The sequence below is a fragment of the Dipteris shenzhenensis genome, chromosome 12, assembly GCF_047967505.1.
Source record: "Dipteris shenzhenensis isolate YYH24624 ecotype China chromosome 12, Dip_SZ_1.0, whole genome shotgun sequence".
Lineage (NCBI taxonomy): Eukaryota > Viridiplantae > Streptophyta > Polypodiopsida > Gleicheniales > Dipteridaceae > Dipteris > Dipteris shenzhenensis.
Window position 1 is genome coordinate 23,566,728 of NC_141607.1, and position 24,468 is coordinate 23,591,195.

General features: G+C 42.7%; 1 protein-coding gene across 6 annotated transcripts; it reads right to left on the reverse strand.

The window, feature by feature from the left end:
* Window positions 1-5,038: 5,038 nt before the first annotated feature.
* On the reverse strand, window positions 5,039-24,468 carry LOC147895997 (Translation elongation factor EF1A/initiation factor IF2gamma family protein). 6 transcript variants are annotated; one of them, XM_087382643.1, is made up of 11 exons: window positions 24,267-24,468; window positions 23,994-24,176; window positions 23,665-23,859; window positions 23,319-23,396; window positions 16,914-17,209; window positions 16,660-16,770; window positions 16,019-16,515; window positions 15,605-15,773; window positions 15,263-15,502; window positions 5,498-5,632; window positions 5,039-5,382 (listed from the first exon to the last, which is right to left on the reverse strand). In XM_087382643.1, exons 1-11 carry the CDS (start codon window positions 24,406-24,408, stop codon window positions 5,254-5,256), a joined length of 2,175 nt encoding a protein of 724 aa, XP_087238769.1. In that variant the 5' UTR covers window positions 24,409-24,468; the 3' UTR covers window positions 5,039-5,253. The 6 variants fall into 6 exon arrangements, with proteins under 6 accessions (XP_087238769.1, XP_087238767.1, XP_087238771.1 ...); XM_087382641.1 differs by having other exon boundaries at window positions 5,040-5,382; window positions 16,914-17,230; XM_087382645.1 differs by lacking the exon at window positions 23,665-23,859 and having other exon boundaries at window positions 5,042-5,382.

Sequence of the window (24,468 nt, forward strand, 5' to 3'; positions counted from 1 at the left end):
ACGAGGAGGGTTTTTTAACTTCATCGAAACAATTCCAAGGAGCCAAGTATGTCTTACTCGAAGTCAATCAAGCACATGACACACACAACATCATGATCACAACACATTAAGTCTGCTCATAGTGAGTGACAAAAATGTTGGTTATGATGTGTCTATACAAAATGGAGAGGATGGTTTTTTTGCTTCATGGAAATAATTCAAAGGAGTCAAATATGGCTCATCTGAAGTCAATCTAAGGATCTAACACATGACACACACAATGAACGACCACCAAGTTTGCACGCAGTGAGTAGTAGAAATGTTGGTCGTGATGTGACTATACACAGTAGTAGAGGGTCGTGATGTGACTATACGCAATAGAGAGGAGGGAGTTTTTACTTCATGGAAACATTGAGAGAGTCATGAAAATCTCATACAAACCTACATTTTTCTCAGAAAAACGATGGCTAGAGGGAAGATTTAGTCTTTTGCCCAAATAGTGGCCTCCCCAGCACAAGACAAATGAATAGACTTTGAGTCTCTACTAGTAGCTTGAGACCCTCTTATAAGGGAGTCAACCTCTCAAAAAGTAGATGGAAGAGGTACTAGAGCACTTAGCCTCATTGGAGACCCGAGTGTACAAGCAACTCAGCCCTAATCTCATTCAAGGAGCTATATAAGTGATCCTCCTTTGCATGTCATTTCTAAGCTCCATAATCTGATATTTCAAAAGGTTGAAAGCAAGTTATAGAAGTAAATAGGCTTAGCAATTTAGGTAAAATGTACTCAAGATGAATATCCTCATGTTGTCACTTGCTATGCCACACCTCTTACTGCCATCCTTGTGTGATTTTAGAGAAATCCAACAATATGAGTTATTTTACTCTTGAATTCTACAGTTAGTGTGTATCCGTATGTCTTCTTCCCCCTTAGTGTCGATGGCCTCATTTTTAGTCTCCAAATCTAAGAGATAGATGATTTACTTCACATAGGAATCTACATTAGTGTACGATCACTCAATGTCTGACATTTTAACATCACCTCACTATCTACATATATTGTCTCATGGACGTTTGGGGCAATCACATAAAAGAAATCATATTGGCTATTAGTTCTTCCTTTTGGTACTAGTTCTTCTTTTGATCAACCTTCTTTAATACATAATCTTTTGCTATGTTTCTAGGCTCATCAATAGTAGAAGGATTTTCTTTGTTTCTTCTTGCTTCCACTGCCTAAGGAGCCCCCTACCTCTTTAAAAGAGTCACCATTAGTCTTGGTCTTACCTTGTCCATGTTTCCCTTGTTTGCCTTTCCTTTGTTTGAAGCTAGAAAGTCCTTGTCCTGTGCACTACTGGTTGCATACTTCTTCTTCTTATCATCTTGCATGAGCATCATGCCTAATTCCTCAAAAGTGAGTAGCTGGGGGGTGGTTAGTGTTGTGACCAAACCCATGAAGCTCTTGGAAAGCACATTTAGTAGCACTAACAATGTTGACAGATTTATCAACATTGTAAACAATTGATTCTAAAGCATACGGATTGGGCCATGTTATTTCTCTCATACAAATGTTTTAGTATGGTCTAGGCCTACTCTCAAGTACCCAACATCTGATGTTGTGTCAATAATCAGAGATAACCCCTCCATGTCCTTCTCATCGAGTTCTCCTCCCATCCTTCCACTTACGTTGGATCAGCAAGTTTCCCTATCATACTCGCAACATCCAATTGATCCTTGGGTTTCAATTCTTCACCTATGGCAACCTTCCATATCTTCCTAGACACCATGTGGCTCTTTATCTTCACCTTCCAAATCAAATAGTTGCTCTCATCTAGCTTGCCCTTGCCCTCGAAGTTGGGTAACAACATTCATGAAGACACCATTAGAGCTTGAAAGGGATTGGAAAGTAAACTAATACATAGTACCCTTTGCACATCCTTTCCTTTTCTTCAGGCACATAGGTAGATCGTAGTTTCTAAAATGCAACAAAGGCTTACTAATAACCTTGTGATAAAACTTTAGTATATATTATGGGGACATTGTTGAAATAACCCAAAGCATTTATGGAATGTGTCGCGTGATACCTCATAGGCATACCCTGAGACAAACTAAGTTTTTTGTGAATAGTAATAATGTTCTGATAAAAAGGGAACTCTAAAGAAATAATAAGGTAGATTTTCAAAGATTATACTTACTAACCATGGCAAATACCTCCCATCTATGTCTCAAGAAGTATTGTACTAATTAAGAATTATCTTTTTCTACATGTACATTGAGTATATATTGAATTTAATCAAGTTTAGGTTATTTTCGGAAGAGGAGGACTATCACAAATTCATATGCGAAGTTCAATTTGAGGCTGCTAAGGAGCTCTCTTCTAGGTTCTTTGCTAGCATACTTATTAAAAAGGGAGCAAGCAGGTGCAGTAGATTTTACCTAATAGAATCTACCTCACTTATATGAAAAAATTGGTCATCTTTTTTCATTTAGCTTGGAAAACTGTTGAATGTTCTAAAGACTTATTATCGATACATTTATTAAGCAAGTTATAAATGGGTCTTATATCATTTATATTGGGAATAAGAATCACATTTGGAATAAAGCCAAATATAAGGTATCTATTGTCATGTCAATATTTTTATATGTTAGTATAGTAACATAGATTATAATATTAACCATCTATTGTCTCCATCATGTGTATCATTTTGTGCTCCCATCTATCATGGTATATAACACGTGCTCAAATCCTCTTTTGCATACCTTCCGAACCCAGGTTTAGTTTTCCTTCCTTGGTTTGAGATTCCAAGGAATCTATGTTGACATTTTTTTGTGTATGATGAATTTTTAGATGTCTTCACATTCTTTTTCTTCTTTTAAAAAATCATATTTCTTGTTTCAAAGGAAATATATATATTAATTATAGAAAGACCATGGATTAAGAGGGATGACATAGAGTAGATGATGACAGAGATACATTGCTTGAAAGCAAGACAACAAAACACGTGTGCAAGAGACATACAAAAAAATAATCCAACATGCAAAAGTAAGGGGGAGAGGGGAAGCATTTTGAGATAACCAAAAAATGTTTGAGCATTATGAGGATATAGAACGATAAAGTTAATCATGACTCCATCTCTCTCTAGCTACATGAATCTAAATCCTTCTAACTTTAATTCATAAGTTAAATTCTGTCCATCGCTTAATATGCCTCTCCATAGATTAAGGAATTTGTTTCTTATTTAAAGACTGGTTTTTCAAAGCTTGACCTTCCAACCTCTATGCAAGCCCTTGCTCAGCCTTTGAGAAATGCAACTTGGTCCACTTAGGGCTTTCTCTTGCAAAGATGTTTCTTCTTTCGAATATTTATTTTGTAGGATCCAAAATAGTTGTTAGATATGTGTTGCATGATACTCGTGATCTTAGCCTCTTTCGCAATCATAGTACAATGGGGAGACAAGGTTATAAAGCTTTTTTGGTGGTGCTGGTGGTGGTGAAGGGGAGATTTGGGGGGGAGGGGGAGACACTTCATGTCATGTTTGTGATAGTTACAAGGATCTATGAGATCCACAATAATTAGGTTCTTGATTATTTCAATTAAGAGTCAAAAACCTTCAAGCATATCATTAGTCTCATCCTGGTAGTGTATAAGCAATTAGCGTTTAATCCATCAATCGAAGGTTAGGATGGGATTGCAAGGTCAATAATAAAACAAGAGGTTGTGGAAAGGATGTTAATGGAAGGTAAGAATTCCATGGAATTACTCAATTATCTTATTTACAAGTTCCAGATGTCCAAAGAAAAATCATAAAAATTAGGCACCTTCAAGGTAGCCCATGCTTGGGATTGTAGACTTCAAATGCTCTCAAGCCACCAAAACCTCTTGTGATTGACAATATTGCATTCCCGACCCAAACCTAAGATCAAGGTATCAATGAGATAACATATGTATAAACTTTGAAAGACAGCATTTCAAGGTGCTCATATGCTCAATAGAGTCTTGTCTTCAATGGTGTTAAAGTGATCCTCTTACCGGCATGTCATGTGGGCTTCCACAAGAAGCTTGCAAACTTGAAGGTACATGAGAGTGCTCCCTTGTTTTCTTCTCTAGTTGTGCAACATGGTGGAGCTCACAACTTCAGGTATCCATTGAGCAACTTGTTCACATCTTTATTTCCAAGGGATGGCTATGTGAGTCTTGGAATGGTGGAGATGATTGGAACAATAGAGTAGGTGGACTGCAAGAGTGTGAGAGTGTAAGAGCTTCGGTGTTGTATGAAGCGTGGCTGGATAGGAGAGGAGTTCATTTGAATTCCAATTTTTGTGGGAAGGGGAATGGACAAGTGAACATCTTTGGGATCAAATGTTGTCACATAATTCCATTAAGCATCCAATCAAGAGAGCGCCTAGACTTGTTTAGTGGAATTTGAGGATAGGTTGGGGGTCAACCATGTTTAAAGCTGGGAAGGGATGTGTATATGTGCATGCCAAATCAGTAATAACTCCAAATGGGCAGAGGAATCTGTATTCAAAATTTTGTCCATGAGGCTGCCTTCACCATAGCAATAATAACAGCATTGGACTTAAAACTTCGTCGCATTTTGGATGTGTAGAAGGTTTGTAAAAGCAAATAGAAAGTTAAAAGTTCATCCTACACTCACCTCAAATACTACTAACCACCAAGCACAACATATTTAAAAAGTATATATGTTCTTTGGAGGCTTAGCTGGTTAAAGGTATTAATTTATTCTAATTCTTAAAATTTCCTTATGTTCAAATTCTTAACTTTGAAATGATCACTACTGAATATCTGACATTACATTGTATGGTACTGCATTGGTACTACAGTGTATGATACTGCATTGTTCAAGTTCTTAACTTTGAAATGATTACTACTGAATTTCTGATATTACATTGTATGGTACTGAATTGTTTTAGATGCTGATCAGTAAATGATACAATATGCTCTCTTATCACTATGACTTGCCCTTTTTCTATATTACCATAATAGGGGACCCTTTAATGCTTTTATGCTTTTGTAAAAAAGTACTATATAGCGGCAAGCACATTAAATCTCTCTTATACTTTCTCAACCAATCCTACTCTCAATTTCTAATAACACTTGCAGTTGCTGATCAAATTTTGATTGAACAAATAAATATTATACACCACCATGTACAGAACTACCAGATTTAAACAATATCTCACTACTGTTGGTTGATAAGTGGGGTGAAGACAGCATTTCACATCAATAAGGGGTCTTGACTCGTGGATAATCCACCTACTCATTATCAACAATTCGCATCACTATTCCAACAGCCACTGTCTTCCCTCCATCTCGCAGACTAATTCTTCCAAGTGCCTTATACCTGGAGTATTCCTCAACACAAACACTGCATTCAGGTACTACCTGCTCAAACAGAGGTTTTACAATTCAAAGCCAGCCAAAGCATGCTTTAAAATAAAATTTCAACCACTAAAATTCCATTGCCTCCATCCAAAGACAAGCTTCCAGTCACATATACCTCAATGATGGCACTTTGATTTGCCAGAAGACATCGAGGCCTTCTCTTCAAAATTGCCCCCGACTTCTGATCCACTAAAGCCACCAGCTGTGTAATCTTGGCAGGCTCCTTTACATGATGGCAATAAAGGACCACCTGAAAAGATGGAAGACATTAATCGTTTTCGGTTGCATCTCTATATTTCCATTTCTGTTTTCATCCATCTTCATTTTTGCAACCTTCTTTGACGAGGTCAGTCCTACTTCCTATCAATTCGTTGAGTCTGATCACACACATGCACAACTACACGGCACACATACATGCATATATACAAGTGAAAAGATTTATTGATTGACTGATTGATTGAGAGAGAGAGAGAGAGAGAGAGAGGAATTGCTGCCAGTTGACCTTCACCTCAGTTCTAGACCAGACTACCTCATTTACAGGTGTATTGGAGCTGGTCAACTAATTCTTGTGGCGTCTTTGCTGTTCTGGACCTGCTGCAACCCTTTTTTAGCAGGCCCCCTCTATTTTTGAAGGTTTCGTAGGGTTTTCTGCAGACATTTAGCAGATTTCAAGCTGTTCAGGTGTTGCTGCAGATCTTTCGGAGGGTTTTCTACTCTATTTGCAGATGTTCTGGCGTTCAAAACTGTGCAACAGCTGTGCTCTAGCCTCTGATACAGTTTCGAAGCACTTCTGGAGGTGTTTTCACAATTTGCAGGCTGTTTTTTACTCAGTTTTAGGGTTTCAGGCCAGCTGCAGCAACCTTTTGCAGATTCCAAAGTTTGTGCAGGTATCAGCTGTGGCTATTTGGTGCAGTATTTGGAAGCACCCTTAGTGCTGTTTTTGAGAGCTGTCCTGTATTCTGGAGCTTTACAGGTCAACTGTGACCTATTCCAGGCTCCTTTTGGAGCAGGTAGCATTCTTGTTGAGGCCCTGCTAGCTGTGGAACAGCTGCTACAATCTGCTGCTGATTTTGGATGTCTTTGGAGCTGTTTTTCTTCAAGGAAAGTTCTACAAACAGAGCATTTTTGGGGCAGACTTGATTCTGCATCCGTACTGCTCAAACAATTCACTCTTTCAGTATAATTCATAGCACATGAATTTTGGGGACTGTGTACACATTCCTCTTTGAAGATGGCTTAGAATCTGAATCAAAATCCAGGAGATTTTTTTCAAGTTTTGACCTAGGTGGATAAATTGGACAGCCACAATTAATCCCTATGGAGCTTTATGGTAAATAATCTGTCGGTTGCAAAGAGTCTATAGGGTTTTGTTACAAGTGAAAATGCTCGTCCAAGAGATGTAATCACTGCTCCTGTACACCTTGGCAAGGCAAGAGGTAATCCCCGTGATAGACAATCCGCTGGAGTGAGGTTAGTGCACGAGTTGCACCTGTTGCCCCTACCCAGGATCAGCGAAGACGGGATGCCAAAAATGCCCAAGCTTTGATACTTACTCATTGCCTGGTCTGTCAAGAGGCTTATCATACCTCATTTTCATTCCTCACGACTTCAAAGAAAGCCTTAGATACCTTAGAGAATATGTATCAGGCAAGGGATGATGCCGACGTCTCAACTTGAAAAGACTACTTGACAATGAAGGATGACTCGATGTCAAGTGATTTGACTAAGGTCCAAGATCTTAGAGAACAATTGCTGAACATTGATGAAGTTATTCCTGATAGACAACTTATATCTACAGCTCTGAATTCTTTGCCAGATACTTGTTTGTCTTTTCATACTTCTCTGAATTTTTCGATGACATAGTATAGTTCCACTTACTTTTTAGAAACTTGTGGGACTGTTATTGCAAGAAGAACAGACGAGGTAATATGTATGTTGATGTGCATGATGGCGATCAAGGAAGGGAATGATGAGTGAGACTACATGATGGACACAAGTATCGAGGCACAGTACTCAATAGACTGCAAGTATAAGGGGGGCTTATTTTTCAGACAGAGCCTTCACACATACCTTCATCACTGATGATGTCAGTTAAGCGAATCTCACTGACATCATAGATATGTAACACACCAAACCACTTACACCTAACAAAAATGTTCAAACTGGCACACCTACTAAGCCACAACTCCTTTCACGCTGCACATAAAGCTAGAACCCCGTTCACTCTAAAAACTCCAAAAATACCTAACAATCCCCCTTTCGAGCAGCGAAGAAGGTGGACACCCAATACGAAAGAAAGATGCTAGCTCTCAATATCATCACACAATGTATCAAAGCCAACTTCTTATTGACTCACGCACATAAAGGCAGCTAGAATGCCCAGTTTGTGTCTACCTCCTCGAGGTAGACTTGCGCTGTTGCTGCAAGTATTTCCTCACTTCGTGGGTTCCTCTTTGACTTTCGTAGCAAGATTTGCATGATGTTTGTCTTGCCCTTTCTCCAAACTTTTTGAAGCAGTTGGTCTCTTGTGCCCCGTTCTCTTACAATACCTGCACTGAATCTCCTTATGCATCTTCCCTAAAATGGTTGCTTTCCAGCTCACCTACCTTGTTTCTACTGTCCTTTTCAAGAAGCAGACCCACAAGGCCTTCATAAGTGGTAGCTGCTAGACCAAGGATTTCCATAGTCTGCTCAAACCGATGAATGCCTCACATAGTTCATACTTGAGACTAGCTAATTACTGAACTACAGATCCACACTTTGCTAGGTGATCACTTAGCTCTTCACCATCACTCATTTAAGGATCATGGAATTTAAGCTTTAAGAAAACCTTAGAATTATTGATCTTGCCTCCAAAAACACTTTCAAGTTTTTCCCAGATTTCCTTTGCGGTTGGACTTAAAGTCGACATGATGCACCAGTGAGTCTGCAAGTCTGAGCCTGATAATAGCTATGTGTCTCTTGCTGCGCTGTTTTCGTATCTTCCGGTCTACTCTGGACTTTGCTTCTTCGAAGGCAACTTCCCACAGTCCTTCTCAAATGAGAAGTAACTGCATTTTGTCCACCATGTGGAAGACCCACTTCCAGAAAACTATCCACAAGTGAAGCACTATATGGTGATGCCATGATAGTGAACAAAAGAACAACAGTGGCCAGAAGTAACAAAAAACAACAACAATGGCTGTCCAAGATAACACAAAAAACGCATGCGCAGTCTGAAAAGAAAGCAGAAATATGAAATATGAGTCAGGGTTGGGAGCCACCATGGAGAGAACAGAGCCCACGTATGCAGGCTAAGATAGATATCAAATAATTGATGCTTCAGTGTAGACATAGGTAGAGTACAAGTGCGTGTTGTCACATACAGCTTCAAAGAAAACAAAAAAATATTTGAGGCAGCTCTGATAGGAGACGGAGTGACTGATCACTCGTACACATTGTCGAATGTGTGTAGGACAATCGAGGAGTTCGAATTAACAAGCAACATGGAGCAGAATGATACCTTTAGCTTTCTTTAGAGGAGTTCAAATTAACAAGCAAGTAGAATGATACCTTCCGCACTCTTCAAAGTTGACATGGCCCCTTTGCTAAGGCTTAATAAACCTTGGTATTAGGCGGTATCTTCAGATCAAGGAGGCAGCAGCATGTTGGGTGGCAATCATGGGTACCTTCAACAAATAACAACGGCAGAATGGGGGTTCACCATCGATGTGGTCGAGGAGGTTCTGGAGTAAAATCGGCCTTGTAGCAGCTCTCTATTTTAAAATCTTCCTGGGACCCCCTTAGGAAAAGGATGATCCGCTAGCCACAAAAAAGAGAGAGACACTCGTGTTTGATGGAACAAACCTAAAACTTTTGATGGGAATAATTTTGGAGCTCAAGAAATGCTAGCAGCAATTGATGCAGCACTGCCAAGAGAGAAAGTTACCTATGAAGACTTCATCAATATCTTATTAACATGCCTAAGAATAGTCTCTGTCACGTGTTGGATCTATCAAAAGCATCAAAATTTGGCGAACATTGATATATATCTAGATGAATCCAGAGCATGCAATTTCAATCTTATGATACTTGCGTGGTAATTCATTTATTGCATATCTTTCTTTTTTTCCTTCAAGTTCTTAAATTGGGATGTTCAGTTCGGTACTAGTTGGCTAGGGTCTAGCGTTTGAGGGTGGACCCCCATTGAACGAGTTATGGGCATTAGTGTCCCTTACGAAATGTCGAGACCACACCCAACCAGAGTACCCAAACGCTGGACCAATCAAATGCAAGGAATGCATACCAACCAAGCAACTATTAAACAGAATGTTTGCAGTAGCCTTGGGCATGGGCCTATAAACATGAAAGAGTCAAAGACATACAAGACAAGACAACAAACTAAATAGGCCCAATAGGTTATGTGAGAAAGCCAAGCTAACTGCCAGAAACCTAAGGATGAAAATAGAAGTAAATCAGAGATGAATTTATTATTCCAGGAAAGAAGAGTGGTTAAAATAACCCATAATCATATGGCATGCTGATGTGGAAGCCATGATGTGTGGGATTGACACAAGGTGGCATAGAATATGTGGCAGAGCCACCCAAGACTCATGGAACCACTTGTCGCTCATGGTTCCACTTGTCATTCCACAGCCCAATAAAATTCAAAAAAGGAGAAGAAAGGGGGCGGGGAGGTAAAAGAGAGAGTGACGAGACTGCTAATGACGTGAGTTCATCTTTATCAAACAAGAATGTACATTTCAGTCTCTGTTCTTTCAAACCTATGAAGTAAATATTCCGCAATGTTATGCAAAGTCATGTTACCCCTTCCCCTTTAAGAGAGCATTGAGAGGTTTCAAAGAGCAAAGCCGGGACTAGCTACTATGACATCCCTACCGATGTCATATGCGCTCAATGGTGAGTGTAGACAATGGGGGGTGGGTTTTATTTTTTATTTTTTATTTTTTTTGAGGAGGGGGGGGGGGGGGGGGGGGGGGCGCCTAATCACATGTGTTCATCTTTTCTCAAACAAGATTGTACATTTCAGTCCCTGTTCTTTCAAACCTTTGAAGTAAATATTCCACAATCTTATGCAAAATAATGTTGTCCCTACTGAGAGGTTTCAAAACTCCATGCACAAAGCCGGGACTCATGGTTGTAAGACACGTTAAGACACGGCAGGTCAGACACACTTTAGACATAAGTGTCTAAAGTGTCTTAAAGATAAGACACGTCATTGTAGTTATAATAATAAATATTTAATTAATATATGTAGAAGTATACAAGTGTTGAATGATTTACTTGTGTCACACTCGGCCTGATCTCCGGTATGCCGTTTCCCAATGAAGCATGTTCATGCACAAACCCAATAGACAGCCAGCATTTGGGGCTTCTCTATGATGATAAGTCTTCACTGATTATGCATGCTTTTATGGTAGTGACTAGGCTGGTTATTACGATGCGAGGTATCGCACAAAGGCAACTATTTTATGCTTGAGACTTCATGCACATCTTGCAGTAGTACTAGTTGTGAGGCTGAGTACAAAAAGGCAGCCTTTACAACTATTGTGGAGTGTGTCTAGCTTCATACGCCACTGGCAGATCTTAATGGTAGCCAAACATCTTCTAGTACCATCACACTGACAACCAAAGTGCTTTGGCTATTGCGTGCAATCATGTGTTTCAAGCACATACGAAGCACATGGAAGTTCACTATCATTATGTCAAAAAGCGACTGTCAGCAGGAGACATGAAGTTGTCGTACATTCCGACAAACAACTTGGCAAATCTCCTCACAAAGGCTCTACCACGACCCAAGTTTGAACCTTTTCAACAAGCTTTACACTCGGTACCTTTTGTTACATGATTCTGCTATCTTTATATTATCATAGTTGATATATCCATCACGGATGATTGTGTGCAACCATGATTTAGTTTCCACGTATTCTTGTGACGTCTCCAGGATACTTCAAGGGTGTGTTGCCACATTTTCCTTCATATGAACCTAGGTTAGATTAGAACCATTAGTACTAGCCCTATCTACAGTTAGTACAGTTCATACATTTAGTCCTAAGTTGGGCCTATATTGCCACACTTGTACTGTCCAAGTACACTTCTTTCTCCTTCCCTTTTCTCCACTCTACAAGCATCAAAGGGTTCACCTCCATCATGCATTGACAGCCTCAGTATAGGCTTCATTGGAGTAATAATGGGCTAGGGAATTGTTCTCAAAAAGTATATACAGGGACTGTTACAAAGGTTCAATTTTCTGGACTACACATCCAATTTCATAGCCTGAATGCCCAGATAGTAGTGTAGCAGCCCTAGATCTGACATGAAGCTTCAAGATCATTCTTGAAATCTGCAATTTTCTCTTCACTTGTTGCTGTGAGCAGTGTATCATCCACATGAAGGATGACACTCAGTAAATCCCTTTTGTCCTTCCTGACATATAGGGGTCTCTCAGTTGTAGTAGTTATGTAGACCCTGACTAGTCAAATATCTATGAATCTTCTCATACCAAGCCCGTGTGGCTTGTCTGAGCCCATAAAGCGTAGTTACCAAAGAACGAGAACTTTTATGGAATGTCGGATGTCGGAATGGGAACAATTCAAGAAGGGGGAACATGGAAACGGGAATGGGGTGTGATATGTCATCATGACATAAAACTATACAAGAACATGAAAACAGCTTTGAACTCTTCATTTTAGCTCTAGAACTTTGAAATACACATATGTAGAACGTTTCATAATCTATGCTTCTAGTATGTGGATAACTAAATGCTTCCCCAATATATGAGAAGACCATTTCCAATATCCCTAATATACGAGAAATTTTCTGAGAGTACAAAAACCCCCCAAAAAATAAAGGAACATGTTGAGAGATGTGGCTGTGTGGAACGATGTTACCACGTTCCACGAAGGGAAAACACGTTCCTTGGTAACTATGACGTAAAGTGCCTTAGGCAGCTTGCATACTTTGTCTTCCTGACCAAGGCATCTGAAAACCAAACAAGCTGACACATATATACTTCTTCATGCAAGTCCCCATTGAGAAAGGCTGTCTTCATGTCCAATTGATGTAATTTCCACCCAAAACGAGCATCCAGTGAAGAAACGCATCTGATGGCGGTCATCCTGGAAGTAGGAGAAAAAGTTTCATCCCTTTCTACTAAGACTATCCTTTGGCAACTGACCTTGCCTTGTAGTTGTCAATGGTACCATCATGATGTGCCTGGGAAGCCCCATTGTCAAAATATCAGACTGCAGCTGAAGCATTACTCACACTGACTGAAGTAATCTCTTGATTGCATCATATCTAGCATCATAACTGCAAACATGGAAGGACAAATCTTCAACCACCTAGTTTGCTGAAGCATTTTCCTTGTTTGCATTTGATGTATTGGAATCTGAAACTGTCATTCCAACTTCCTTCTTTTGTTTTCCTTTCTCCAACCTCGTTCAACACTCACTGATATAGTGTCCAATCTTCTTACAATAATGGCACTTACCCTCCTATCATGCACATCAACAGACATTCTTTCTTGTCTATTCTTCTTGCAATAAGACTCTAGCAAAGAGTTCACAGTAATGGACACAAGCTAGCTGTCATGTATCACCTTGTCAATATTCAACAATTGTTCTCTAAGATCCTGAATCTAAGTCAATTAATCTGACATTTCTGCATCCTCACACTATCAACCTGTCTTTTTAAGTAAGAAACCCTGACCTCATTCCTTGCTTCATACATATTCTTCAAATTATGCCAAGCTTGTGTGGAGGTCTTGGAGGAGTGGACATGCGGTATGATGAACCTTTTAACATATAAGGCATTAAGAGAAAGAGCCTCGGCAACCCTAGCATTCATCAGGTGCATTAGCTCCTTGCTGAGGTGTAACAAGAGCAACACTGCATATGCTGGGCAAGCCTTGTCATCTGTGACAGCCCTAAAGGCTTGTTGCAACTACCAGATTTCTCAGCATAAACTCCATAGGGATCCTCCTGGGGCCAAAACTCCAAAAGTATCTCCTGGATTCTGATTCTATTTTGAGCCATCTCAGATGTCTGTAGAAGGTGCCCATTAGTTCACATGCTCGGATTGGTGTTGCACCAACAAAAACACATTTCCCCACTAGCAAATGCGTGGCTAAACAATGCAAGCAATATAGAGTATTGGCTCCAAATTTCTAACGGCAAAAAGAAATACCCCGAATGCAAGCACCAAGGACAAAGCCTTGCCTGAATAATCCAACTGAATGAATAGCAGTCCAGCAACACTCAGTCCTTCACTGAAGCCAAAATCTCCTCTGTTGTGATTGAAACAGAACTGAATTCCAATGCATAAACCGTCCTCACTGTGAGAACTAATACAGAGTAAATTCAACCTCTGTTAGGGTGGAAAGGTGAATTTCAGAGCTGTACGAGCTGGAAATCAACCAGAGAATGCAGAGACTGGACTGGCTGAGCCAGTAGAGAGCTGGAAAAGATACGAAAACAGCAGGGTGAGAGCTCAGAAATGCAGCAGCAGGTCCAGAACAGAGTGTATGTGAACTCCTCCAAAAGTTGGTTGACCTGTCAGAAAACAGTAGCAGCAGTAGCAGAATAGTTGACGGTCAGCTCAAAACGCTGATGAGCAGGTCTGAAATACATCTAGAACTGGCTGACCAGGCAGGAAATGACCTCTGCCGCAATGGCTCATAAAAACGAGCTGTACAGCAGGTCTTCTCACGACAGAGCTCCTAGGGCCATAAATGGTGTAGGCAGGTGTGGGAGGGCCAAGAGCAACCTGCTCTGATACCAAATGTCAGAAATGGGAGGTGGATTGAGAGTGGAGTGAGCAGGAGTGAAGCAAAATGAGATCTTGCTAGTGCAGAAAGAGTTTAGTACAACTCATACTAAGGTTTATGTACCCTCAAGACAAAATAGCATACCTAGCTAGCCCTAACTGAACCACGGGGGCCAACCCTAACTGGGAACAAAAAGTGCCACTTGGGATGTTCACACTAACCGCTACTAACATCTTACGTTCTTTGCTACGTACAAGTCCTTCAGAATTTCCCACGTGGCAGTCCACAGAGAGATTGATGATTGCAGGTGTCTTTTTCTGAGGGGGGCTGCTCATGTGCATGCTTCCCACATGGGGATCCAAACAGCCCTCAGATCTGCCATATGGCAAGATCTTGCCCTTATACCATCCGCAAACCCTAACCATAACACTCTTGTCAGTCCCCCTCGGCCTCATTTTGGGGCCTCAAGTAAGGGGAAATGACCCTTATTCTCTAACAACACTCTCTAAAATCCAGAAGGCCGCTGAAGCCTCACTAAAGGCATGCAGACAAGCAGGGGCAGTGACAGCAATTGAGGAGTCCTGTGTCCACTTGAGTCCTGCTCATTTTGGTGCAGCCATAGGGCTGTAGTAGTGCAGCAGTACGCTGTCTATGTCAAGTACGTTCTGTGCAACAGAAGAATGTATGCAGGCAGCCATGTGAATGTGTACACATGCCGTGGTCTGTGGAGCCTCTAGATCCAATTTCTGGAAGAATGGTAGGGGGATGGCAGAAGTTGCTCACTCGGTGGGATTGAGAACATAGCAGTCATCACCAATGGAGATTATCAGTGTAGTATAAACTTAAACCTGCAGCGCCACTAAATTTGAACAAGAAAGGTGAAGGTTCCACCCAATGCTACCATGCAGATAGAAACAGTCACTTCCAAGCCCTAGCATAACAGATTGAAGTTTCATTTACAAACTGCATCTGCATGTATAAGAAGTAAAATATTTAGACTTGCCAATGAAGAATGCACTCTGATCTGTACTGCTAAAACCATGATGAAATTTTCACCTTCCAACAAGGTTTAGCATCTAAGGCCCTAGGCCAAGAAGAAGGAAAGGAGCAGACCTGTGATCCGCGCAGAAGAGGACTGGAGGTTTCCAAAACCAGAACCTTCAATTCCAAGCAAGAAGTCGGTGGGACAGGGTAATCTGGATGGCATAAAACACCACCTTGCAGTAAAAATGATGCCTCCACTCCTTGAAGGCCAACATCAACACTCTCTCCTGCTCTCGCAGAAGTGCAAGGATTGCCATCTAGTTCTATCCTATTTACTGTTGCCATTTTTCCAGCAGGCATCACCAATACCTGGAGAGAGGAAACTAAATTGAAATTGATGCAATTGATCATTTTTCTCTTATCATTCAAATTCACCCATCAAATTAAACGAGTAAAATCAGCTCCTCAAACCTTTGAGCCTGTTTTGATTGCTCCACCTTCAATTTTCCCACTGATAGCCGCTTGACCCAAAGTACGTGACTTTGCAATCTCTGCAATGGGCATCCGAAAAGGCTTTGAAATGTTTCTAAGTGGCGGTTCACAGGTATCAATGGCTTCTAAGAGGCTCGGTCCTGAGCACCTGTGAGTAACATGCCAAATCTTATAACAAGCTTTGCTTGAAAGCTTCAGATGCAGGTACCCTACAAATGGAAAAAGTTAGCACAAAAAAGCACTGTAATTGTATGGTCAGTTAGGTAGTGAAAATTTCTGAGATCTCTTATATCAATTAAGATTATGGAAAACGGAACATCAAATCATACGAGTCCAACCATTGCAAGACACAAAACCAAACATAAAATAGTATTGTAAGATTTGAGAAAATACCATCTGTTCAGCCTAATTTCAGAAGGATGTGTCATAAGATTTTGATTTTCCATGGCACTCAAAGGAACCCACTTAATTGCAGAGTCTTTAAATCCACATTGTCGTAGAAAAGGACGAAGTACTGCTTTAATGGCATTAAATCTATTCTCGGAGTAGTCAACAGCATCCATCTTGTTCACTGCTACAATAATCTGCTCAACTCCAAAACTCCGAACAAGCTGTGTATGCTCTCTGGTCTGCCCTCCACCCTGACCTTCCCCATTCATGCCTGCCTCAAATGCTCCAATAGATGCATCGACCACCAAAACAGCAGCATCTGCTTGAGAAGCACCAGATATCATATTGGGAACAAAATCCTTATGGCCCGGTGAATCAAGCAAAACAACTCGAAACTTGGGTGTCTCCAAATGGGCAACAGCGACTGTCATTGTCACACCTCTGGCCCTTTCTTCTGCACTCTCATCAAGCACCCATGCATATGAAAAGGACCCCTTTCCCTGCTCAATAGAAAATTGCATTTTCAGTTCACTTTGTCACCACGTTTACCAGACATAGCATAACATAAAAACCGCAATCATTGAATAAACATAAAAAACAGCTTGAAACAATGCTAGAGAGCTGAGATTCAAATTTCAACATACCTTCTCTTTGGCCTCCTTTTCATATTTGTGCATCTCTTTCTGAGAAACCCGGCCAAGGATGTGAAGGAGCCTTCCCATCAATGTCGATTTTCCAGCATCCACATGCCCAACCTACAAGGAAAGCCTTCATCTGTTTACCTTGCCACTGATAGAAAATAGCTGGGCCAGTTGGCATATACAATGGAAAATAGCTGGGCTGGTTGGCATATATGATTGAAAAAGGACATACAACATATAAAAGACAGAAGACTTACAACTGCTAGATGTAAGAGCTGCTTGCTTGTTTGCTGAAAGAGATCAAGCATCCAACCCTCAGGTTTGTACAGGTCCAAAGGAGGGCCTTTTCCTGTGAACGTTTGTCCTTGATGTTTAGAGTCCAGGTTGAGATCCACATGTTTCAATCCTTTGGAAAGCTCAACAGTTCCATTTTGATCATTCTTTGATGTAGCTTGCGCATGTTCTTCAACAACTTGTTTCTTTGTTGCAAATTTGATGGTTGAAGGCATGCCCACTTCATCCTTGCTTTGTAATACATCATTTACCTTGATATCTGTAGAAGCAGAAGCCTTAGCTGCAAAATAGAACACATGATATGCGGGTATCCGACAGGAAGTGTACCAAAAGCACATTGAACTTTCCTTGTTACAATATAAATCCATGACTTTTCCAACAAGCTGATATCCTTTGGATTTATCTCTGCTCATGCATTCATCTCCATCAAAGCTACCTATTAGAACTTGGTGACCCAACATAGGTTGACAAACCTAAAAGATACAGTTTAACAAAATCCAAATTCATGTCTCGTGACCGATCAAATGATAAACTTCAACTTCAGACACACACTCATCTATACTCTAGAGCCTAGACCTAGTCACTGGTCATTACTAATTGGTTAACTAGGCCTCTATCTATGTTAATGTGGGAACCTTGTGAGCCAATCGATGGCAATGTGCACATGTACAGCAAGCAGCAAGAAGCCTCCATACAGTCAACATTGATAGATCAATGCAAACTTGTACAATCGCCCTCTTGTCTGAATTGATTCTGCTCTTACAAAAGTGGCAGTTCTTGATGTGGAGACTCATGATGTGAACAACATCATATATAGCTAACCATCCTTGTGCACAATATTTTGTTAGAAATCAACCAACAGAGGGTACGCACAGCGGATGACTGATAGAATAGCCCAGGAGCTCACACAGTGTGTGTGTGGGATTGGAATCACAAACTTCTTAACTTAACGTGTATCACATAGATGTGCAGACTCATCAATAGACAATGAACCAGCCCCACCATGACTATAAATTGTATGGACTGGTGGTCAATCAATGGGAACTCCACTCCCAAATGGGTCTGCTGTAAGAGAATATAGAAACCACCAAAATAATATATTTCCGTCCAAAGCTATGGACACAATACAAAAGAGGTAGATCCAGAGTCCACCAGTGGTGTGGTCTTCTGATCTTACCACAAAGTACTTCTCCTATTTGCCGGCTATCTCTAGACTCGAGCTTGCGTGCTCCACCTCAAGCGTCTGTAAACTTTCTGTCCAAAATGATCTTCTCAACCTTGCTGCCCTGTGTGTCAGCCTAGGTAGGCAGCGCTCTGTGAGCTAAGTCTGCAGCTCCTCAGTGGGCCCAGTTCACGTCCTGGTCATAAGCCCAGCTGGTGCTGCTCTGCTGCTCCTTCCTGTAACCAGCCTTTCACTATCAAAGGGCAGTATATCTTACTCTACTTTCTCACAACACCAAAATACAACCACTATGTTCCATTGCCATTGCCCAAACACAATACTTAGAGCATACAATTCCACGGCATAGCATCACTGAATCATAAAAACAAAGGAGGCTAGAATGCCCCTACTCAATAAGCATACACAGTGACACCTGTTGGCTTCAACACTTGGCGCCCCTTGCAGTATTTATTTATTCACTAATTAGTTCAATTACAAGGGACTCCCTTCCTAAACTCACCTGCGGGTGCAACCCAATACAATGACAACCCGTGGCTGTGCAAGTGACCAACTCCGAGTGCTATCCTCTTGGTTCCCTTCAGTAGCCAAGCATATCACAAGCGGAATAACCCAACATCATACCAAGCAATGCATCCACACAAATCAAGGCCATCACTGAGTCCAAGGCTTGCCATAGCTTCCCCAGGAAGAGAGTATCACAACAAGTGCCCCAATCCTCTTCCGGGCCAATGGCAGGGCATCCAACCTTCCAAAACTCAGCAAGAGTAGCAGTCGCACAAAGCAGAAGAAGAAGACAAGAATTCAGCCAACAAATGGATCCTGTTTCAGCTCGAAACAGCCTCAAAGGATGGTCGACCAGCAGATAGCAGACTCTGGCAAGAGGGAGCTGTCCTTGACTGCCTTCCAACACCAGAAAAGGTCACAAGAGAAGTCGTCCAGAAATCAGCAACATTACTCTTTCTTTTCTACAAGCCAAGAGGCATTTTTCTCTTGGTATGCATCACATGCCTATCTAGCATATTCTCACTACCATGCTGCTTCCTTTTCAGCCAATTACCCATTTGTTTACTGATCTTTCTCTTATGGATTGGAAATTTGATCGAGGCATTCCGAATTATTCTACTTTCTTCTTTTCAGAACTCACTGCCAATAAATCTTATCATCTTCTTCTACCGCATACCCTTTGGACATTAATAAATGCCCCTAGCCTGGCAACCCTAGGCCAAATTCAGTGGCGGTTAGTTTAATCACTTCGCCATCACGTACCCGTGACACTTCCTACTCCCTGAAGAGGCCGTGGAGGCCCGGCCCAGGGCCTGCTTGCAAAAACCGACCAGCCTTGCTCATTCTGGCCGACCAGTCTGTTGGCTGGTCCAGCCCTTTAAGGGCTCTCAAACCGGGGCCCTTTGGCCCACTCTTCCAGGGCATTTGGCCCTCCAATAGGGCCCAGCCCTATATAAGGCATATCCCTGCCTACTAGCAGGCCCTTTTGCTGCTCCACGTGGCCTCCACGTGGCCGACCTGATCTGCTGGTCTGCCCTGCCCTTCTGCGTCATATCCTCTGCCAGACAGCCCGCCACGCAGGCACCTCCAGCCTGCTCATGCCACCACCTATGCGCCTCTTTTACAGGCCCATGGATCCTGCTTTGACAGCTGTGCCATTTGGCCTGCCGTGCTGTTCCTTCGTCAGCCTGCTGTGTGCTGCCCATGTGGCAGCCCCTTTAGCTGTAAGGTGCTGCCCATGTGGCAGCCCCCTCTCTCCTTTTCTCTTGGGCACATGCCCTAGGTCTCACTCCCCCACGCTCTCCTCATATGGGGGCTTACAGGTGGGGAGGTAACCTTTCCAGCACCCCCTCTCACCGACACATCTCGGCCCAATGCCAACACGTCAATGACAATGCTCCAGTATCTCCTTGGTCATAGTCCTTTGGAACATTTTGATATCGAAATCTTTTCCTAGCTTTTCATCCAGTGGCTCCCGCTCCACCAGGTCTGGTTCTGCTCGCGCACACCATCCTGGTACAGAGGTCCATCTCTGGTAGCACCTCTTGGCACCACCACCTTCAGTCACGTTCCCACCTTTGAACTCAAGCAATCTAGCTGCCACAATCTTCCAGTTGTCCCCTCATAATGAGTGAACAACCAAAAGTCTTCCAGACACCATGCTCTGAGGATCTGTCTCAACCCATCCTTCCTTTGGCAAGGTCCGCACCAAATGAATATCTCTAGATAACATGGACCACAAACTCTCACTAAGCTCTCAAGCAGGTACTCTTCTGGCTTCAGTATACCTTGTCCATCACCTTCCAACAATCTGTGTCCGAGATTTGAAGAAGCACCCACACTTCCCCTTCTGCCTTCGAAGAAGGTCAACTAATTCCAATCTGGCATTACTTGAGATATATGAAGAGCAGATTCTCTCCACAGCATGCTATAAAGGCTCAAATTAAGCACATCAAGTACATACCAAATCTCCTCTCTCCTGCTGTCATAGTCGTTACGAAGCTTTTGAAGCCCCGAGGTAGCCTCCTCACTACCATCAAGGCCAAATGGCACGAGTCCATCTTCTGACCAACCGATGCTAGTTGATTCCTCACCACCTTGACCAACACCTTGACCTTCATCAAGTGGTCATGTACCGAATCTCCCTCATGCATATCCAGGTTGTAGAGCTGATGCTGAAGAAGCAAGATCCGAGATGTGTTGTCTGTCTCGTACAGATCCTTTAGAATGGTCCATGCCTCTACTGACGTGTCAGTCATCTAGATGTGAGGAAGAACAGAGTCCGCCGTAGTCCCTATGATCAATGGCAGGGCGTGGGCATCTCTATGTTTCCAACCTTCGAGCTCCTCTCCGTCTACTAGTAGGAGTATCTTCCCCTGTTTGTCCACCATATCCTCCAGGTTCGCCTCCACTCCCGTTGTCAATTTCCACAGCTTCCGAGCCACTAAATGACTCCAGATCTTCACCTTCCAAATCGGGTAATTTGTCCCATCCAGTTTCCCAGACTCTCCAAAGTTAGGGATGGTGAAAGAAAGAAATTTGGGGGAGGCGGAAGGGAGAGAAGGGGCTGAAGAGGCTTTCGACATCTCTGCTGCTAAACCACACAACAAAGTCGAACAAACTCAACCTTTCGTAGACCAAAACTCCTTACGCAGTTGACTAAACCAAAGTCACCCTCCTCGAATCAGTAGTGGAAGTCGATTCCCAAGAGCTTCTGAATCAGGGTCGTCCTTCAGGCTCCCACACCTATGAGCCTCCTAATTGAGCTCTGATACCATGTTAGAAATCAACCAACAGAGGGTATGCACAGCGGAAGACTGATAGAATAGCACAGGAGCTCACACTGTGTATGTGTGGGAGTGGAATCACAAACTTCTTAACTTAATGTGCATCACATAGATGTGCAAACTCATCAATAGACAATGAACCAGCCAGATATATATTTCCGTCCAAAGCTATGGACATAATAATGGTGTGGTCCTCTGATCTTACCACAAGGTACTTCTCCTATCTGCCGGCTATCTCTAGCCTCGAGCCCACGTGCTCCACCTCAAGCGTGTCTATAGACTTTCTGTCCAGAATGATCTTCTCAACCTTCCTGCCTTGTGTGTCAGCCTAGATAAGCAGCCCTCTGTGAGCTAAGTCTGCAGCTCCTCAGCCCAGTTCACCTTCTAGTCATAGGCCCAGCTGGTGCTGCTCCTTCCCGCTCCCTGAAGTGCTGCTCCAGAAGATGAGATATGAGGGCCTGGAGGCCCTCCTTTCATAGGCCCAGGGCCTGCTTGCAAAAACCGACCAGCCTTGCTCATTCTGGCCGACCAGTCTGTGGCTGGTCCAGCCCTTTAAGGGCTCTCAAACTGGGGCCCTTTGGCCCACTCTTCTAGGGCTTTTGGCCCTCCAATCAAGGCAAGGGCCCAGCCCTATATAAGGCATATCCCTGCCTACCTTTGCTACTCCACCTGGCCTCCGTGTGGTCGACCTGATCTGCTGGTGTGCCCCGCCCTTCTGCACCATCTCCTCTTCCAGACAGCCTGCCACGCAGGCGCCTCCAGCCTGCTCATGCCACCACCTGTGCGCCTCTTGCAGGCCATGGATCCTGCTTTGACAGCTGCGCCTTTTGGCCTGCCATGCTGTTCCTCTGTCAGCCTGCTGTGTGCTGCCCACATGGCAACCTGTGTGCTGCCCATGTGGCAGCCCCTTTGGCTGTCCTGACCTTGTGAGGTGCTGCCCATGTGGCAGCCCCCTCTCGCCTTTTCTCTTGGGCATAATACATATGCCCTAGGTCTCCCTCCCCATGCTCTCCTCATATGGGGGCTTACAAATGGGGAGGTGACCTTTCCAACATATTTTTCATTCTATTCCTCACTAAAAATGTAAGTGTGTTGGATTGTTGATTCTTATGCAAGAACGTAGAGATCTGACTCTCTTTCATCACAATTCTTAGGACTACTTAGGCATTTCTGTGAATGTTGGCTATATCATCTATTCAATAGAAGAAATTGTGGTTAGACCAACCTTGGCCCCTACCTAGCATCTCCAAAAGAGGACTCTCTCGACCTTTGAGCTTAGTTGCTTTTGTGGACACACTAGGAGATCGAGGGTCGACTAGAGGATAGTCAGTCATACCTATCCTGCTATATGGTGATGAGGGAGTTGATCTCTGACAAAATAGAGGGGCTACAAATACCTGACAGCTTTGCATGCCTTCTATGAGAGACGAGACATGAAGGTCAGCCTTGGTAAGCCAACGTTATGATCTTCAACACTAATGACGCTCATCTTCAACTTGAGGCCTTCATAGTCAAATCCTATATACACTTGGGATGCATAAAACTAGAGCAGAGCCATTATGGCAATCACAAAGTGATATATATTCAAACTCTTGAACAAGATACCTACAAACCTCAATGCACAAGGCACCACATAGTTTAAAAACAAAGCGTCCATGAGTAAATTCGCAAGCAAGAATCAATATATTGTATCCTACATCACAGCCCACTCAGTTTGGTAAATACATGCAAACCTAGGATGACAGATAATTGAAAGAGGCTTTCTATCGAAACATTTTAAAAGATGCAAGTAGAACCCGGGTAATGCCCAAAAAAAAGATAGGCCTGCTGATACCAAACAAAGCCGCATCACTTACACAATGAAATATTTGCCACACCTCAAGGAAGGTTCTTACCAGTGGTGCTTTTGATAATAGTTCTCCTTCCCGCTGCGACCAGGTCATCAGGTGAAGGGGTGTCAAAGTTGAATGGCACTGTACATATCCCCACTAGAGCTTTCAGCACCTACAGGAAACTTCACACAGCAAGCAAAACTGAGCTCTCTTAAAAGAGCTACCCTCTCCCCAGAAAGGAAAAACCTAACCACCATAGTCACGGAGGAGGAAAACGCGCGTGACTTACTGACGCTGAACAATCTGTGTTATAATGGCGCCCTCTAATAAAACATTGCTAAACCCTGCTATAAGGTACTTGTGGACTTGACACACAAACGAGTAATTAATTCAACCCTACTTTTCAGACCTATCTTAAGGTTTTTGGCTTCAGAACCAGGAACAGATCGCTCCTGAAAGCTCCCAGTTTCTGAGATATTAGCTCCCAACAATCGGTTCTTCACTTGCTGCAAAGCTCTACTCTTTTTCAATTTTCCCGGAGGCAACGGAGCAAAGAGAGACTTCGCCAAAACTGAAGGTCCTGCAAAGTCGCGCAGCTTTTTGGCTGCAGCGGCAAACCCGGTCTCCTCTTTCAAACTTATTTCTGCAAATTGTTTCCCCACTGCACTACGTGCCCTATTTTTAATGACCAATTGCAGAAACTTCAAATGGCAAAGCTTGCTATGTTTGGTAACTCACCCGCCAACGTTTGGGCTGGCGTACTAGGGGGGCGATGTCTCAGCACTCCACAAATATCGCACGACTGTAACTCTTCGGGATTGTCAAACGTGCAGACAGAACATCTCCACAAGTTGTCATTCTGCGGGGTAGCCACCAATTCAGCTGAATCCGATGAGGTCTGCTGAGCTCCTTGTTGAGGGTCTGGATTCAAGTTCAGCCATCATTCAAATGTCACAAACTGTGAAAGGGAAGCGAAATTCGCTTCGTGAGGGGAAAGGGGTTGAAATCCACCTTCGATCTGGGAGGATGGAGCAAGGCCGAGTTGGGAGTGGGAGGTCGAATAACTATCGTCGGCATCATCATAGTAGTCGTCATATCCATCATCATAATCGTCGTAGGCGAAGCTTGCAGGATGCTTGCCTTTCCGGGGCATACTGCAGGCAGAAGAAATCCGATCGAAAAGATGAAGATGAAGATGAGGATGGAGATCCAA